Source organism: Lepidochelys olivacea (genome assembly GCF_965140295.1).
Source record: "Lepidochelys olivacea isolate rLepOli2 genome assembly, chromosome: 14".
Taxonomy (NCBI): Eukaryota; Metazoa; Chordata; order Testudines; family Cheloniidae; genus Lepidochelys; species Lepidochelys olivacea.
In genome coordinates, this window is record NC_140424.1 from 10,091,996 (window position 1) to 10,111,913 (window position 19,918).

General features: G+C 38.8%; 1 protein-coding gene and 1 long non-coding RNA gene across 4 annotated transcripts in view; one reads left to right on the top strand and one right to left on the bottom strand.

Annotated features, from left to right (window-relative positions):
- The window catches only part of LOC311531206, a 23,264-nt gene extending 13,158 nt beyond the window's left edge, over window positions 1-10,106 (top strand). For both annotated transcript variants that reach the window (XR_014714153.1, XR_014714154.1), the window contains 2 exons: window positions 7,458-7,605; window positions 9,750-10,106. This is a non-coding gene — a long non-coding RNA (uncharacterized lncRNA). The remainder of the gene's footprint in view (window positions 1-7,457; window positions 7,606-9,749) is intronic.
- The window catches only part of DGKE (diacylglycerol kinase epsilon), a 22,001-nt gene extending 2,083 nt beyond the window's left edge, over window positions 1-19,918 (bottom strand). The window contains exons 1-10 of one of the 2 annotated variants that reach the window (XM_084648399.1): window positions 19,847-19,918; window positions 18,513-18,996; window positions 12,148-12,307; window positions 9,326-9,445; window positions 8,049-8,192; window positions 6,376-6,533; window positions 5,942-5,993; window positions 2,676-2,789; window positions 1,081-1,152; window positions 313-440 (exon numbers count right to left, since the gene is read on the bottom strand). In XM_084648399.1, the coding sequence (XP_084504525.1) occupies window positions 313-440; window positions 1,081-1,152; window positions 2,676-2,789; window positions 5,942-5,993; window positions 6,376-6,533; window positions 8,049-8,192; window positions 9,326-9,445; window positions 12,148-12,307; window positions 18,513-18,970 (1,406 nt within the window). In that variant the 5' untranslated portion in view covers window positions 18,971-18,996; window positions 19,847-19,918. Of the gene's footprint in view, window positions 1-312; window positions 441-1,080; window positions 1,153-2,675; window positions 2,790-5,941; window positions 5,994-6,375; window positions 6,534-8,048; window positions 8,193-9,325; window positions 9,446-12,147; window positions 12,308-18,512; window positions 19,532-19,846 lie in introns of those variants that run through there. The other variant, XM_084648398.1, reaches the window with a different exon arrangement.

Below are 19,918 nucleotides of genomic sequence, written 5' to 3' on the forward strand. Positions count from 1 at the left end.
GGAGAAATTTACTATAAAAAAAAATAGTTGGGAACACCACTGAAATAACTGTATAAAAAATCTTTACATAGTCTTTGTATTAATAGATAAAACTATAATGAAAGTGACTGTTACAGTACATAAGCTTAAAACTATCTGTTTGCCTTCTGCTGCATAACAAATTCAATGCACTCTTTAAAATCTTATGGCCCACTTCTGCAGCACCTACTCATGTGAGCAATCCCTCTGATTAACGGGACTGCTTACGTAAGCCCATTGGCCCTTACGCTGTAATAAAAAAGTATATGTTATAACCATTAAGGCACTGCATACCTTGCCAGTGGATAAGGCTCATCACCCATTCCTTCCCATAATCTGCAGCCACCGCCCCAGTATCCAATATTCAGGACGATGATACCTTCCAAATTCGGCAGATCGATTCTCTCACCATCCAACTCTAGCTTTACAGATACACAACAGATTGTTAGTAAGTTACTGTGGGCCAAATTCTGTACTTGGGCATGTGCCACTTCTCTTCATACATTAGGGTGGGCATCCCACTGAAGTCAATGGGACCTGGTCCCATATGATCAGCATGTGTGTTATTTATAAAATAAATATAAACATATTAGAAAACATTTTTGACTTCATAATATGGTACCGTATCCTACCACCCCCATTTCTATTATTAACTAGCACATTACAATTGCAAGGGTTTGTGACTCAGACTTGTGTAGTCCCTCTGTGCTGGAGCAAGTTTTACCTATACATTGGGATTTTAGCTACAGCAGGGGCTCGATCCAAAGTCCATAAATGTAAATGGGAATCTTCAATGGGTTTAGCATCAGGCACTAGATCCTGTACAGTAAGTCCTGAATAGTCAGTCGCCACAAGTTAATTTTGCTTTTATATCAAAAGGTAAGCATTAAGAGGTCTCTATGATTGTACCTAGTGGAAACTTAGACTTAGGCGTTGCTTAGACTTTTTTATTTATAAAAATTACTAGATCATTTCCATTTAAGATCCTGCTTTCTTGAGGGAGGGAGATGTATGTTCCCCCAGGGAATAAAGTGAGTTAGCGAGAGAACACAGATATCTTACCTCAACCTTTTTGTTAAGATCTTTACATTCCTGTACTAAACAATCTTTGGTTCCATAGAAAAAATAAACAGCCTACAAAAAGTTAAAGAGAAACCAGTATCAGAAACAGAGAGAAAGACGAAGATAATTTAATTATGGTTATAAGAGCTCAATCTGAAATTTTTATGTAACAGGAGATATTTGTGTACCCTCTTTGCTTTTAAGTTTTCAGGAAGAGGATGACCCAGTAATTACTATCTAGTGCAAGGAAGTTTTTCCTTTCAAAATTAAATCAGTACTGCACTTTTAAACAGAGTTGGGCAGTGCCATTGCTCCAGTCCATTACGTTTCCAAATGACTGAGAAGCTCTACAGAGATAAATATACTTAAGACTGCTTTGCAGGTAATTAAGAACAAGAGTCTTTCCCTCTGCTTCCAGAAGGGGAGAGCAACCCAAACAGCTGGAACCTGGCTGGAAATGCACCAGACCCACCATAAGCTCCCCATGGAAGCTCCTCTACAAGAGCTCTAGGACTGGACCTCTTCTAAAACTGGGGCGGGAAGAGGTAGCGCTAAGAAGCATGTTCCATTGCTGGTACTAGAGTCCATATTCTCGCCACTACTGTACAACCTAGGAATATGGAGTGGTAAATAAGCCAATAGCAGCATGATGGTGGGCCAGCAGAACAGCTGCGTGGAGACAACAGTCCCGCATAGTTGACCAAGATCCCTGTGCATCTCAAGACATGTACTGCTGAAAGAGAATGAACTTCCTGACCCAGGGAGATAAACCCTGAACACCCAATGGAACAATGAAGATGAAACTCCAGGAGCTAGACAAGAAGAGTTTCTCTTTCCCTATGTAGGAAAAATTTCACGTAAGGGAAAATAGGATCCTAATGGCAGTTTCCGAGGTTGGACGTGTAGTTCCACAGTTGTATTGCACAACTGCAATAAATCAGTGGCCTGAGCTGTTTCCACGGAAGTCAAAGAGAATTTGGCCATAGTACTAGAATGCATAACCATGATATTGAGGAACAACAACATGGAAATACACATTAGAACAGGGGTCAGCAACCTTTCAGAAGCGGTGTGCCAAGTCTTCGTTTACTCACTCTAATTTAAGGTTTCGTGTGCCAGTAATACATGTTAATGTTTTTAGAAGGTCTCTTCCTATAAGTCTATAATATATAAACTAAACTATTGTTGTATGTAAAGTAAATAGGGTTTTAAAAATGTTTAAGAAGCTTCATTTAAAATGAAGTTAAAATGCAGAGCTCCCCTGGACCGGTGGCCAGGACCCAGGCAGTGAGAGTGCCACTGAAAATCAGCTCGCGGGCCGCCTTTGGCATGTGGGCCATAGGTTGCCTATCCCTGCATTAGAATAAACTAGACACTAGTAAAACATGATCTTAGATTAAGAGGCAGAAAAATGTTTTGCTTGATTGCTACTCAATGTAAAAAAAATCCAAGTTTGTCTCAGACTGTTACACAAAACAGCTGATACTTAAATACTTCCATGAATTAATGGAGGCTATTTGCAGTCACTTGATTAAAGGGTGGCAATTCTCAGTATCTTTGGCAAGAAGTGGAAAATGCTATTTTATCAATCACACCTTATTAATAATTCTGCTGGAAAACAGAGAAGGAGTCTTCTCACGATGCGCATGGAAGTTGAGAGCCATGAGAGCATCAGGTCCTATGGAAAAATAGTTGTTCATTGTGAACACCTGTGGGACAACAGCTCTAGTTAAAATTATGGAGACATGAAAACAAAATCCTAGCAATATGCAAATTCGAAGTTATGAGTGTGTAATCTGAAGCAGCAGATAACTGGTTCTTAGCTAACATAAAATGATTAAAGGCTCTCAGTTATATAGGTGCTTTGATGAGAATTACCCAGGGGTGGGAGAAGCACCCAAGTTACAGAGCAGAATTTGGTCCTATGAAATTAAAATAGTCACCAACTCTCTGCACTTACCAATACACTGCCACCACTTACAAATTATTGTTGGATTCATGGAGTTTTGCACACACTTCTCGGCTACCCTTGGATTTCCTCAGAGATAAGGAAAGCCCTATGACCACTTTCATAGTATCCTTTGTTCTAAAATGCTTCTTTTGGCACTTTCACTGCTCACTGTGGCATTTTTAAAAATAAGTAGTGCTGTCGATGAATCGCAGTTAACTTACGTGATTAACTCAAAAATATTAATCGCGATTAATCACAGTTTTAATCGCACAGTTAAACAATAGAATACCAATTGAAATTTATTAAATATTTTTGGATGTTTTTCTCCATTTTCAAATATATTGATTTCAATGACAACACATACAACACAACACAAAGTGTACACTGCTCACTCTATATTGTTATTTTTGATTACAAACATTTGCACTGTAAAAATGATAAACAAAAGATACAGTATTTTTCAATTCACCTCAGACAAGGACTGTAGTTGAATCTCTTTATTGTGTAAGTGCAACATACAAATGTAGATTTTTGTTGTTACATATCTGCACTCAAAAACAAAACAATGCAAAACTTGAGAGCCTACAAGTCCACTCAGTCCTACTTCTCGTGCAGCCAATCACGAAGACAAACAAGTTTGTTTACATTTATGGGACATAATGCTGCCCACGTCTTATTTATGTGACCAGAAAATGATAACAGGCATTCGCATGGGACTTTTGTAGCCAGCATTGCAAGGTATTTACGTGCCAGATATGCTAAACATTCATATGCTCCTTCATGCTTCGGTCACCATTTCAGAGGACATGGTTCCATGCTGATGATGCTCATTAAAAAAGTAATGCAATAATTAAATTTGTGACTAAACTCTTTGGTGGAGAATTGTATGTCCCCGGCTCTGTGTTTTAACCACATTCTGCCATATCTTTCATGTTATAGCAGTCTCGGATGATTATTCAGCACATGATGTTCTTTTTAAGAGCGCTTTTGCTGCAGATCTGACAAAACGCAAAGAAGGTACCAATATGAGATTTCTAAAGATGGCTACAGCACTCGATCCAAGGTTTAAGAATCTCAAGGGCCTTCCAAAATCTGAGAGGTAGGAGGAGTGTAGCATGCTTTCAGAAGTCTTAAAAGAGAAACACTCCAATACGGAAACTACAGAACCCGAACCGCCAATAACGAAAATCAACCTTCTGCTGGTGGCATCTGACTCAGATGATGAAAAAGAACATGCGTTGGTCTGCACTGCTTTGGATTGTTATCTAGCAGAACCCGTCATCAGCATGGATGCATGTCCTCTGGCATGGTGATTGAAACATGAAGGGACATATGAATCTTTAGCACATCTGACATGTAAATATCTTGCAACGCCGGTTGCAACGGTGGCATGAGAACACCTGTTCTCACTCTCAGGTGACATTCTGAACAAGAAGTGGGCAGCATTATCTCCTGCAAATGTAAACAAATGTGTTTGTCTTAGCGAATGGCTGAACAAGAAATAGGACTGAGTGGACTTGTAGGCTCTAAAGTTTTACATTGTTTTATTTTTGAATGCAGTTATTTTTTTGTACATAATTCTACATTTTTAAGTTCAACTTTCATGATAAAGAGATTGTACTACAGTACTTGTATTAGGTAAATTGAAAAAAACTTTTTTTTTACAGTGCAAATATTTGTAATAAAAAATAAATATAAAGTGAGCACTGTACACTTTGTATTCTGTGTTATAACTGAAATCAATGTATGTGAAAATGTAGAACAACATTCAAAATTATTTAAATAAATGGTATTCTATAAATGGTATTCTATTACCAACAGTGTGATTAATTACATGAATAAATTTTTTTAATCACACAATTCATTTTTTTAATTGTTTGACAGCCCTAAAAATGAGATAAAGGTTCTTAATGCCAGGTCTGCAAGCAAAACATGTAGCAATCTAGAAAAGAAACTGTAAATCCTGCATTTCTTTCTGTGGATCCCAATATTTTCCAGCAGACGGTGCTACTTAAGTACAATATGCAAATATAGATATATACAGTTAATTAAACTTTGGAATTGCATGACAGAAACTTCAACTAACCCTGTAACAAGTCAGATATCAACTCCCTCAAACACTATTCCAAGCCCCTCCGCTCCCCTGAGACTAGGGCCTGATTATTCTCTCACACTGATGAGAATCAGGGGTAACTCTACTGATGTCAGTCACAAAAGTGTAAAACTCATGTGAGATTAGATCACTCTTTCAAATAAGTATTCACTTTACGGGCAGGTTACTTATCTTTTCCATATACCAAATGGTTATATCTTTTTTTCTGAAACTTTCCAGAGTGGCAACACATGATTTGCAATCCTCCTCACATTTCCTATTTTCTTATTCTTGTTTATTGTGAATTATAAGATTGTCATGTAGTAAGAATAGCGTTCTTATCACTGCTGTAAACTTGCGTAACAGCTTCACTTCTATGTTAGCCAATTAACAACGCAGTTCATTGTTTTCAATGCTCCAATACCATTATTGTTAAAGCTTCCATCTACTTTCCTACGGTACTGTGAATTGAAGAGAAAAGCCTAGTGAACAGAGCACTGGACTGGGACACAGGGAATCTGGGTTCTATTCTGGCTCTGTCACTGGCATGTTGAGTGACTGTGGGGGAATTATTTCACCTCCCTGTGCTTCAGTTTCCCCATCTGTAAAATAGGAATAATGGTGCTGATCTCCTTTGTAAAGCTTTTTGAGATCTTCTGAGGAAAAGTGCTCTATCTGCGAGGTATTATTACTATACAACCTTCAGGCCTGGCAGTTTATTTTATTTTATTTAAAAAGCATATGCAAGTAGGAAATAAAATAATCAGTTAATACAAGCATCTGGTAAGATCCAAATTTTAGTAATTTTGAAACCATACCTTTAGTTTTCTTAAATTGTAGTATCCTTTATTTGTTACCTGAACCTTCCATCTGAAAAACAAAAGGCTATTATTTAGCCAAGTGACAGAAGATGAACTACTCTCACTGAACTCAAACTGCAATAAGAAACCAACAACTGCGATGTAAGAAATTATAATCAGAAGATGGATGTTCCTCGGAAGATTCAGAGGTTTGGTTAAATATTTAAAGGTTCAGCATTGGAGAAGCTGCATAGCATAGGCTCCTCCATCTCTGACATCCAGTACCCCCTAGTTTCCCACTGGAGCAGTTACACCTGTGCACACCGTGTTTGTGTTTCCCTATCAAAACTCTGCGGTCACTGGGTGTTACTGTTGATCGGTAATGCTTTCTGGAGTTTATAGACAAAATAGTAAAGGTGCTGTGGGATTCACCTTTGTACCGTGTTACTTACCGGTCTAGTTTAATTCCATCTGCCTCCATTACATTTCGTAAAATTTGTTCCACTGGGACTTCTCCAGCATAACCTGCACCCCAAGCCAACGTATTAGACAGGTCATTACCTGTTCCGAGAGGTAAGATTGCAACTTGTGGAATATACCGTTCTTGTCCCTGTGACATAGAAATGGTATATTTTAGAATCTCCTTTTCTAGAGTCTTCTCCCTCCCTATTATCCCCAGAAATTCTGAAGATAGCTGAACACCATTAACAGAAAAGCTGCTTCAATGGTTATTACAGAGTGGCACAGCATGTACTGTAAGCATGGCAAATGTCAAATCTAAGCATTTGGGATCAAGAAAATATGAAAGGTGGAATTTTTAAAGTAGGCAAATACCAAATGCACAAAAATAACATATCCCCAAACGAGCAGCCCCTTTGGAAAATGTCTTGCCTTTCCCTTACTGCCTTAGCTTCCCCTCTGTAAAGCTGGTGTATCTACCTAGCTCATAGAGCTGTTGTGAGATTTAAGTTTTCAACTGTGAGAAGTAATTTGAAAAGGGGCATCGTGGTTACTGTTGTTTAATCAGGATATATATGTTTATAAGAAAAAGGATGTTTCTTCTTATTATCAGCCCTGCAACCAGGGATCTGAGAGTCAAGCTGGGCTCTTTTCTCCCTTCACTTTACCACCAGTGATAAAGGTTTTACAGCCCAGCCCTCAGAGGAATACCTATGTACTGCCAATGCCTGTAATGCGTTTTCAGGAGCATAAAATTTTGTCAAGAACTCTGCTAAGGAGGCATGAGAGGGCCTAGAATCCAGCTCACACCATCTTAAGTACATTAGCTCTGCAGGGCTATTAAGACATTTTTCTTCCACATATTTCATTGTTCCAGCAAATATGTCTCTCTCAAAAGCATTCATAGGTTTATGATATGCATCATGTCCCAGTTGCAGCTTTCAGTACAGTACTTTACAAAGTATTATTAGTTAAATATAACATTCACTTTGACTCCAGAAAATTGGGAAATGGAAATTACATTTTTCTTATCCAATTTTGAGAACTTTACCACTTGTTTTCTTTTTTTCTGCAGAGAAAAGGAGGTGGGTGTGTGGATACTGGGCAGAAAGGGTGACAATCGAATTAGACATCCCAGGAGTTCTTGCTGACACCTCTTAAACTGAAAACGTGTTCTATTTAGAAACAATACTAAACACACAAAGTTTGTTCACTTCTTGTCAGTAAGTAGTAGTATAATGAAAATCAAATCTTTAATAATTTATCTACTTCTGTCCCTTAATCTCTTTCTAAAGTCACAAACTGCAATTGTGTCATTATTTTTGGTGGCTTTAGAAGTTGAATACTTTTGGTGAGAAATAAGCAGCCAGAGCAGAAGAACCTTACTATATTAATAAGTCCATTAACAGCAAATTAAATTTCTCTTTAGATTGCAAAGGAACGCATAAAATAGGCTACACTCCGTGAGCAGAATGGCTTCTAAATTAAACGTTCAAAGTCTGTATCTCTTTATTGTATATAAGCTACTTAGCAAATACTTTTCTTAATAGGTTTACTCTGAAAGATAGGAATGACCCATATCCGGATAAGAGATTAGGGCTTAATTTTTGTAACTGGCCAAAGTGTATTTCACCACAATACATGCAAAGGTATTCAAACACCATACCTTTATCTTCATTTCATCAATTGCATCCAGGACCCAGCCCACTGTGCCATCCCCACCACAGACAAGTACCCTAGCAGAATTATAAGGCAGCAAGGTACAAAGCTGGAGTGCTTTGGCAGGTGAAATTTTGCTCAGATCAAAAACCTACGAACAAATGAAAATAAAAATGAAAATGTCTGTAAGTTAAGACACACAGTGTAGGGTTTACTTCACAGATCAAAACATCTTCACTTTTATATATCAGGATGCAAACTGATCATCATAAGTTCCAGACAACTACACTGGCAAATGGTCATACCAAAGACCAAATCCTACTCAGATTCATGTGAGTAGTTATTTCAGTGAATATTCATATTAACAAAACAAATTGGATTTTTTTTTTAAATCCAGTAATGTCAATCCTTCACTTTTACAAGAACCAAAAGTAATGAAATAAAAACGGTTTAAAAAAAAAAAAGACTTAAAATTCAATTTGTAAAAAAGAGTTTATTCATTGAGACTACTCTTGGCATTGATTTTTGGTTTTTGGTTTTTTAAAACAAAGACCTTAAATTCAGACTAGCAGAAATCATTGAAGGCTCTTGCTTTGAACTTTGGAGGAAGAGAATTAAGAGGTAATCAGGAAGTCTAGGAACAGCTACCTTATGTCAGAGCATCCTGTGCCTTCTCAGCTGAGTTTAAGGGACAATGGCAACACAGAAGGCAACACAGGAAAATAGCCAGATGTATTGCCATTTTCACAAATAAAGTTAAGATTTAAAAAGCTTCAAAAGAATCAGATCAAACCCGCATAGTTTTCTCAGGACCGTTGCACCAGACAGAGTGATCAAGGTGATGACATTGCACAACGCATCATGTAGTGAAAAGAAAGAGTTATGATTTTACTTATGATTTGAAGTGTTTTTTCAATTGTTCCCAATCTTAAAAACGTCATACCTTCCTGAATGAATAGGAGACTTATGGCAAATAAAAGCAGCGAGGGGATTATTGCAAGTTCAACTTCTATAAATCTTGGTGACACCTAGCTCCTTATCAAACTCATTGTAAAAAAAAACAAAAAAACAAAAAAAACCCTCCTTAAGTTGCCTTTGCAGACCTGTGCTAAAATCCTGATGGCCATTTTTCTTCAAATGAGAACTGCACCAGTCTGTTTCCTTAGCTGGAGATTTGTATCAAACTGCTTAAAAAGATCCTGTAATCCATATATAAGCAAAATGCTGGTGATCTTAATTGAGTCTTTAGTTTATTACATAGTTCTGGCTTTCCTCCACAATTACCTGAACTGGGTTTAAGAGAATCTTAAACTCTCCCAACAATGTTTCGCCCATGTTGTTTCCACTACGAGTATTAGCCAGGATTATTATTGGGGTCCAGTGTTTACAATAGGAGGATGCCAACTGCAGAAAGAAAAAAATTCCATATGTACATAAATGTGACAAACCTGAAAGAAATGAGGGGCTTTGAATTCCAACGTCATTCCCCATTTACACAAAGACAGAGAAAATGAATTACTCCATAATTTTAAATAAAAAGTAGCTAATTCCCTCTTTATAGTAAGTACAGAAACAAGCACACTTTGCAAATAAGTAATTAAGTTTTACAACTTATTTCAACCAGTAGCATTCCCAGTCAATGAAGATTTAGTTGGAAGTGCCAAAATACAGCTACTAACAGTCATTTTATTTTTGTGTTTTTTCATAGTTTCTTGTTGCCACTTTTGCTAATCATCATTTGTAACAAGAGCTTTCAAACAGTTCCTCCCTCTTCTACACCTGGATCTTGCAAAGAAATCACATCAGAATTATCTCCATAGCAGCACTGAGGTCTTAAACACAGGACTATACTCTCATGGAAGAATCAAAACATGGCTTAGGACAGATAATGCTTTTGTTCAAACACAAATGATTTCCATAATAAAGGGATATACAGAAAATTATCAGCGAAGTTGAACATTTCTACCAATAGCTTTTATCAAATTTACACAAACATGCAAGTTCCACTCTAAATTGACTTCATGTTTTCAGTACTGCTAACCTCAAGGGTTCAAATACCAGCAGACAGAACCAAAAATAAAAAAGAGAAGAAGAAAGTCTTGCTTTTTGTCTGTCTTCAGATTTTTGACCTCCCCTGTGAATACCCTAATTTGCGTGTGAGAATTACAGGTTGAAAATTCAACCTTGAATCATACACAATAATGCTGGCACCAACTCCCTTTCCCCTCACCTTTGCTGCCAGTCCTCCAGGCTCCCTACTGGCACGTTCCTGCAGCCATCCCAATTCCGCAGCATGCTCCCATAGCCTGCTCTTCCCCTCACCCCCTGCCAAACTATAGGCCCCCACTTTCCAACTTCTCCTCTAGCAGGATCCAGCGGTTGTCCCATGTCTTCAGCCTGCAGGGAGGAAGTTTGTTCTGTGCTCCTGCATCCAATTAACTTTCCTGCACTGGGGTGGGGATAGCAGGGCTAAGACTACTGAAGTTGGAGAAGGGCTGGTTCTGCTGTCCTGGAATCTGCCCTGCTCAGAGCACACAGGGTTGGCTGCCTGTGGCATAAACAGCACAGTAGCCTGTAATGGTTAAAGGGGGAAATGCAGGCACCTCAGGTAACATTTCTGAGCTGCTTGTGTTTTATCACAAGAGCCCCCTAAAATTGGTCTGAAATCATTCATAGATTTTAAGGCCAGAAGGGACCATTAGAACATCTAGTTTAATCTCCTGTATATCATAGGCCACTAAATTTCACCCAGTTAGTCCTGTAACCAGCCCAATAACTTCTGTTTGCCTGACTCCTATCTTCCAGAAAGGCATCCAGTTTTGATTTGAAGACATCAAGAGATAGAGAATCCACCACTTTCCTTGGCAGTTTGCTCCAGTGGTTAAATTGCTCTCACTGTTAACAACGTGTGCCTTATTTTTACTTTGAATTTGTCTGGCACAGCTTCCAGTCACCAGTTCCTGTTTTGCCTTTCTCCAGAAGATTAAATAGCCCTTTAGTACAGGTATTTTCTCCTTGTGATGTACTTATACGCTAGTCAAGTTACTTCTTTGTCTTCTTTTTGTTACTCTGTTTAAGCTTTTTAAATCTCTCACTGTCAGGCATTTTCTTCAGCCCTGGAATCACCTTTTTTCAGCTCTATTCTGTACTTTCTCCAGTTTTCCCAACATCCTTTTTAAACCGTAAACGCCAGAACTGTACATAGTGTTCTGGTATCAGCCTCACCAATGGCATATACAGAAATAAATTCACCTCATCCCTCTTTTATTCACTACTCCCCTGTTTCTACATACAAGTATCCCATTAGCCCTTTTGCCACAGCATCGCTCTGGGGAGTTCATGCTGAGTTGAGTTGCCTGCTCACTATGATCCCTAAATCATTTGAGTCGTTAATTTCCAGGTTACAGTCCCCCAATCACAAAACTGGTGGTAGTACTGTGAGTGTTGACACTCTGCATTACGCAATACGCTCTATTTTGGTACACAGAAAATATTTTTATTTGACAGCTGTACCTCTTTGAAGGGTCTGTTAGTTTTCACAATATTTAATTTTGGGGTAAAATGGAAGTTTATTCTTTAACAGGCTTAGTCATAGAATTATGGAATATTAAGGTTGAAAGAGACCTCAGGATGTCATCTAGTCCAATCCCCTGCTTATTCTTATCAGGTATCCCTTTAAAAAGATTTTATAGGATTTCTCTCCAATATCTACAGTAGTGGCTTGGAGCATGGAAACTGTTTTCTTTTAAATGGCTCTGTTGACAGATTTTGCTAAAGATTTAATGAATATTCTCTAACATATAACAGGGAATTGAAGATAAATTACTTTTGGAATTTTTGACTAAAGATGATTATGGGATTTAAACAGTTGTGGTTAAGATGTTTAAGAAAGCAAGGCACTATAGCCTCAGTGTCACCTCAGAATAATTACGTGCAAAAATCTGTTCAATCTCAACCAGGATGTTAATAAAATGACTAATACATTCAAGTCAACACACTTAGCATTTATGTATTCAAACACTGATTCAGTGTATAACCACCACCACATCATTGCACTTATTTAATATTTAGAATTATGTATTATAAAAAAAACCCAATAAAGTTACCTTTCCATAATCAATTCTTTTATCCTTACGCATCTGATTAATGGTGGATAAGTAATATGGTGGAATAATTAAGTTTCTGAATTCTCCAAAACGACACTTCTCGCTCTTTAAAGAATTCTGCATGCATTCATCATGTACAGTGTGCTGACACCAAACGCACCTGAAAACAGAAACAAAAAGAGTTCAAATGGTGGTTTAACTTGATTTCTAACCAATTGTTTGGATTGAAAGGTTGAGTTTACTTATATAGGGCTACGCAAAAACACTTTATAAAATTAGGTATATTAATACAGCACAAGTTATGCAATGGGATCATAAAATAATAGTGTAGAACCTTGCCTTAAATTACTTTATCAACATCACTTACACGCTCGGAAATTTGCAGGGTCTAATTCAGAAAAACTAGCTGTCCTTTTCTTAGAGAATTAACAGAAGAGAGTAAACATGGTCTAAAAATATCTTTTTATTAATCAAACTAGGGGAAACCCTAGCAGGCATCAGACTGATTATTGGGGGAAACCTGCTACAATCAAACTTCGTAACAGTTTGTCCTACAGTAGGGAAAGATACTTCAGAAAATAATGATATATAATCACATTTTTGGTTTTGAATCCCTACGGCAATATTCTGGAACAACTGAAAAAGCCATATAAAATAGATGAAGTGTTAAAAAGATCTAGAAAAATTTGTGTTTCTAAATGCATAATCCGAGTGATTGATATACAATATTTTTAATGTTGTAATGGGGCATCTAATTAAAATAATTAAGTACCAGGTGGCAATTACTTTTTATTCTTTTTGATTATTGCCCCAAGATCCTTGACATCTGTGGAACACTAGCATCAGTACAAGGAACTAAACTAAACACACACAACATAACAAGTTGAGAAAGCAAAGGACAAAGCCAAGCAAGGACGGGAACAGTGGATGACTCTATCCCCACGTATCTGATCTGGACAATGCATTAGTAAGGTCCAATTTAAACCTACTAGTGCAGGCTTTTATATGGGATACCTGGCCTTGTGTGGACCCACTGCACAAGACTGAATTTTTCCCAGTTTGAGGAAAGCAAAGACAAGAAACACAAAGAAGCTGTGGGATACTGCTGAGGATTCAAATGATAAAGGAGGACTTGAGAAAAGTTTGTATTTTAATGGGTGGTCTTGGATAGGGATGGGGGCAGAATAGAGAGATGAAAGCAGGGCTTTGGAGCTGTGCTCCGGCTCCGCTCCAGCTCCAGGCAAAAACCTGCAGCTCCACTGCTCTGGAGCTGCTCCGCGCTCCGCTCCAAAGCCCTGGATGAACGACCAGAAGATGATGGAGAAAGTTTATAATGGTGATTGTGGCGATGCAGCATGAGACTGCAGCACACTTAGCACAATTTTTTAAATCACAAACAACCATTCATTTTAAAATGTGTAGCTGGTAGAGAGCAGCGGAGCGGATAAAAAGACTCAGAAAAACTCAGAGCAGATTTGGAGGAACCATGGGACAAATGAGTTATTAGCGGGTACTCTTGGATTTTACGTGCACAGTGACCCCAATTAGAACATATTGGCACTTATTAGATCTGATCTTCAAGACAAAAAGAGTATTAGTGGGATGAAATTAAGAAAATAAAAAATTCAGACTGAATAGTAAGAAAAAGCCAGCTCCTTCTCAAAGTAGCTTGGCACACTAAAACTAGACTGGACAAAGCACTAGTAAATGTATTGTAGGGAAGAGTTCCACACTGACAGAGTTATGGACTAGCTTACCAAGTAGGTCGTTTCCACTTCTAATGTCCCTGTATGATACATTAGAAAACCAAATACTTTTCTTAAACTATGTGAAGTTAAGAAGTCATGCATTCTTGAACTCTAACACAGAGCTTTGTAGGCTATGAAACAAATATTCTCTCATAATAATATAAATAGGAGGCAAGTATATTTAAGGTTCTCAATATCACATTGCTCATAATAATAACAGTCAAGTCCAAGTAATCACATCACATGCAATTCCCTAAATAGACAAAAATGGCATAAACTGTCAGTAGATAATTTACTACCTGCCTTGAGATGAAGTAGTTTCTCCCCCCCCCCCCGCCATATACATATTTTCTGATCAAATAACTATACCCTCTCTTCTCCCTTTTACTGGACTTACACACATAGAGTGACATAAAGGAGAGAAAACCGTGGATCGTTATCACATAGGAAAATAGATCTGGGCTTTTCTGGCATTTACTCCTCTTCCAGTAACAAAGATTTAATAAGTGGAAAGCACAACTTATACTGTCATTTCTTACTTTTTGAAACTAGTGTTTACTGTTGCTACTGCCAGCACAACCGAACAGGCAAATATAGAAAAACTGCTGACATGGTATCAATTAACTCTTCATGCCTTTCTTCTCACTGCCTAACTTCTGTATTAAAAAAAGTGAATGTAGACAGCACACTACACTGTGCACACAGTCTTGGGCTGGAATACATGAGCATTAACAGCATGGAGTGTGCAGAAAGTCAAGACGTTTATTTCCAAGGAACTGGGAATAGACTCAAATAGGCAGATATCAAAATATAACTAGACAAGTTTCAGACCTTTGGACAACTTGACAAAATAGCATCCTGGAACAATATTTACTTCCATCTAAAAACAGAGCAGATATTTATATCGTTAACCAAGTAGGAAACAAAACACCTAATTTTTTGGTGCACTCATTAAAAAAAATACTCCAGGTATATTTATACCAAAATGATTACTATTAAATATTACAAGACACACTACATATTCATAATTCATTACAAACAAACAAAACTGAACAAGTTCTCTGTAGAATTAAGGAAAACAAACACATTGTGCTTCAAATCCACTACTGAAAGGTCACTGTCAGCTCAAGTTTGGCCAGATATTTAGGATTTTGTAAAAATGAGCTTTTACGAAATTTAAAAGCAATGGAACCATTAACATTTTTTGTAATTCCAAGAGAAACAGTTGCTATAAGCAAATAAATATTCCCTTGCACAGCTGGCAACACAAACACTGCAGAATTGAAAACCTGAAAGTGAAAGTGTAAATAGCTTCATCAATTTTCATTAACTGAAAAAAGAAATTTCAAATAGTAAAAAATAAACTGAATTTCAAAAATGCTTTTTAATTTAACAATTGAGTGTTAGTAAGAAGATAATAAATTTGTAAATAATGTCAGTTTTCAAAGTTGACAGCATCCCTTTAAATCGTAAGCTCTAAGAGTTGTACAGCATTATGGAAAGCTGTAGCACAAAATCCCACAGCACATAGTTGCTCAGCTATTTAACTTATTCCTACAGGTGTCCTGATGAGAGCCAATATAGGGGGAAATATTATAATACCTATTGCCATCATGTGCAGAAGGCTAATCCTGGTCACTACATCCAAGAACCTGATTTAAGCACCTGTGGAAGCTATTTTTGGAGTCCCTCGATTAATCCAGCTCTTAATACCATGGACACTGACATTCCTGATGGGTGACCATTTCTTTTCATTGTGGGCCATGAATCCTGCCCTCAATCAAACACACTTGAGGCTCCTTACAGATGAGTTAGTTGTTTGCTCTTCTGGAGCTCTACTCGCTTACAAGGTGTCATATAAAAGCTGGGTAAAAATAGGTAGCAAGTATAATCAAGGAAAGAAATAATTCCTTTGTAACATTATAGACACAATTAAATTTCCTCTACCCTAGTATGCACTTACTCTCATCTGTGTCAAAGATATTTAACTGAACAATAGGGGGAAGTCAGTCATGGGTTTTTCAGCAATCAGCAGCTGCTGAAAAGATTATCTAAGAGTAGGTGCCCAGGAAAACTCAGAATACAACTGATCTGTAACAGCAGATTTAATTTACAAGTAAGTACTGAACCTCCAAACTTTCACTGTGAAGCTCGCACTGCTTCTGACAATGTGCAAGACAATTCCAATGTCCAGACATACATCTAGACAGACAGTGGAGGAACTCCAGGAATATCCATCTGCTGCTAGGGCAGGTTTTACGCTGAAAGAGTTCAGACAGTGCAGTTACTAATGAACAAATATGCCAGATCTGTACATACTTTGCTTGGGATCAACACTCTATTTTCTTTATCATACAAGCTGACTGCCAAAAGATGTTTTTGAATGCTATTGTTCACTTTGAGACTATTTGAAAGCTCCAGCTCATCTTTTTGCTAACCTCCCTTCAACAATAACTCACTATTTCCTTAATACCAATGCACTAATTATTTTTAGAAAAATAAAAACACTCTGCATACCATGGAAGACAATTAACCTCAATCTTATTTTTGTGTATCCCTCTCCTTCTCTCGTTTGCTATAATCTCTCTACATCACAGTATGTGTATGTCACCGGAATTGTAAACCCTCTGGAGTAAAATGCTGTGTCCTCATTCTCTATACAAAGTACTACGCACAGTTAATTATAGCACTATGTAGACATCCTAAATAAATACATTATTTCCTGAAATCTTGGAAAAAACAATGAAACTTGAGAAACACAAAAATTCCACTGGAGGAAAGAGAGACAGGAAGAAAAGATGGGAAACAGATACAATATATGTTGTAAACGGCAAATGAATCACGCAACAGTGCAACCAGTAGTAAATAAACGATTGCCAAGACTGAACGAGAGTTTAACAGTAGAAGAATAGTAGTTTTATACATAGAAATATATTCTTTGACTATTCGTCCATGCTGCTGTACAGCTTCAGAGCCTGGCAAAAGATTCCTGAAGTGGTTCTTCTAATTAGCTTGCCTCATGAAAATTACCTGCATAAGTAAATATGAGGTGGCAGGCACCTGTCCATCCCACAGTATAATACCCTATATTTTGTTCATGATAGCCTAGTGAAAAACAAAGGCACAAAACAGAGCCTTGCAAAAAACAGCCACAAAATGGACCACAAATAGTCAATGCATAATTTACAACAACATGCACGTGACAAAACCTATATGCAGGCATACATAAGATGACACTGGGTTGAAATCCTGACTCCAATAAAATCAGTGTCAGAACTCCTTTTGACTTGGGTGGGGGCCAGGAATTCACTCGAGAAACTTATCCTGTAGAATGAGGGATGTAAATATAAGAGGACAAATTCTTGTCTCAGTTACAGTGATGTAAATCCAGAGTATGTCCAGTGAAGTCAATGGAGTTACAGTGGAGTAACCGAAAACAGAACTTGGTCCACGAGGATAATATTTACAGAACATAAGAACGGCCATACTGGGTCAGACTAAAGGTTCATCCAGCCCAGTATCCTGTCTACTGACAGTGGCCAATGCCAGGTATCCCAGAGGGAGTGAACCTAACAGGTAATGATCAAGTGATCCCTCTCCTGTCATCCATCTCCACCTTCTGACAAACAGAGGCTAGGGACACCATTCCTTACCTATCCTGGCTAATAGCCATTAATGGACTTAACCTCCATTAATTTATCCAGTTCTCTTTTTCAGAACCAATTCCATGACATTCATCATGTTGACTAGTACCTTACTCTACAAGCAGTCCCACTGAAATCAATAAAAGCTAATTTCAGGGTACTGAGATAACTTATCATTACCTTATAATATAAATATCTATAATACCAAATCAAAAGTTAATAGGTGACATTTTAAGAATTCGCCATTAACTTTCACAGGGAGTTGTGCTTATTATTATTCTTTGTAGTATTGTAGCACTCGGAGACCTACTCACGGACCAGGAGTCTGTTGATCTAGGTGCTGTACAGACACAGAACAAAGAGAGTCCCTGCCCTAAGAAGCTTACAATATAGTCTTAGGAGGAATGAACACTTTTGCACTTATACTTGTTTAATTTGTATTGTGTTTTGTCATAAGTCCAGGCCCCAATCCTGCAAAGATTTATGCACCTACTTAACTTCATGCACTGTGAGTAGTTCTGTTTAACTCAATGGGACTACTCACAGTGTGTAAAGTTAAACAAATTATAAATTGTTGCAGGAGCAGTGTTGTAAACTTTCTGGGACAGGGACTGTCTTACTACATGCCTGTACAACGTCTAGCAAAATGGAGCCTTAATTCTTGATTGGGGGCCTTACGTGCTACAGTAATACAAATAATAATAAAATAGATGACATAGTGAGCTATGCTTTACCCCTAACTTATGACTCCATTCTCCCATCTTTACTCATGCTGAATAGCACCTTACTTCATAAGCAGTCTCATTGATATCAGGCCCCGAGAGAAATTCTAACGGATCTTCATGCTAGACAACTTGCTTGAACTATTCTAGCATTTCATTTAGCAGTAAGATGACCAAATATTGCCACAGCAATTACAATAATGACATAATACTGTACTTCCTGCATATGCAAGCACATTCCTCCGCTGTACCTGTAGTCACAAAGCTTGGGCTGGTTGCCACACTGCTGCTTGCATACGACACAATGGCTGCACAGCGGGACGTTGCCTCGGATCCAGCGATGTGCCATAGAGGTGTGAGCTTCACCATTGCTCCTCATCATAATCTCCTTGCAGAGGAAATGCCGGTCGGCCTTCTTGAGACACCCTTCGTGGACACACAGCCCGCAGCAGTTGCAAAAAGCTCCCTGGAGAATGTGCTGGGCACACACACAGCAATAGGTGGGCTGGCCAAAGAGATCTGTGTAATGCCAGTCGTGCTTGCTCTTGCGGAAGATGTCTCGCCTCAGCACCTGCCTCCGGGATCGCTGGAAACTGCACCACAAGGTGATCACTACTGGCAGGATCACTGAGCACAGAGTCCAAAAGGCCAAACTCCAGTCTGCAAACACTCCTGAGGAGGGAGGACCGCTGTTTTCCTCCCCTTCCATCCCTTATGGATTTTAGCTTTCCCTGTCTAAATGGTCAAATTAAACAAGACAAGCAGGGCTAACTTGGGGCTCACTTCCCAATTCAGGGATACTGTGGGTGGGTTTAGGAACCATCCTTTATTGTAGGCTTTAACTTTCCCCCTATTTTTATTATACTCCCTTTCTCCCTAAAGCCTGATTCACAACTGGATACCCTATATTTGTTATCATGATAATTAACCTCTGCTTTTCTTTCCACCCTGGTATTATCCTGAAACCCTTTCTTTCCCCTTGCATCTGATATACCAATTACTATCAGAACCCACCCTTCTTGTGAGACACCTGCTCTGACAAATGATCAGCCTCACTTTTCCTGATATAAATAGCCTTGTTCTCCCAATACCTGCTTCTCCCAGCCAGGCCACAAAAGGGAGTGTGATCATTAACCTTGCCTCTTCTTAAGTCAGGCACTACCCCTTGCCCACAAACTGGTCCAGCATCTACCACACCCCACCCTTTTAAACTATTTACTCCACCCAGCCTCCGTTTCCATCAAGTCTCGCTTTAATTCCCCTTCCCATGAAAGCCCTGGTACAATGCTGACCCCCCCCTAACAACCCCCCAATATCACAACCTCTTTCTCTTGGGGTTTCCCTCCTCCTCCCTCCCCCCCCCCCCAGCTCTTCTCTTTCCCTCCCTTCCAATGCCGCCCTTCCCCCACTCCCTAGGATAATTACCCCTCCCCCAGGGATGATGACCGGGAATTAGGTACCTACCTTGTTGCAACCTCCTCCCTCCCCCGCCCTGGACACTCCCCTCCCTCAAAGTAGCTTCCGCCCCACCAGCTCCCCCCGGCCCTGCTCGCGCCCCGGGGTCCCCCTGAGGGGAGGGTCTCACCCGTGGGCGGGAGGGGATGGCGGCGGCGGGAGAAGTCTCCGGCCGCGGCTCTGGCCGGCTCGCGGCACTGCC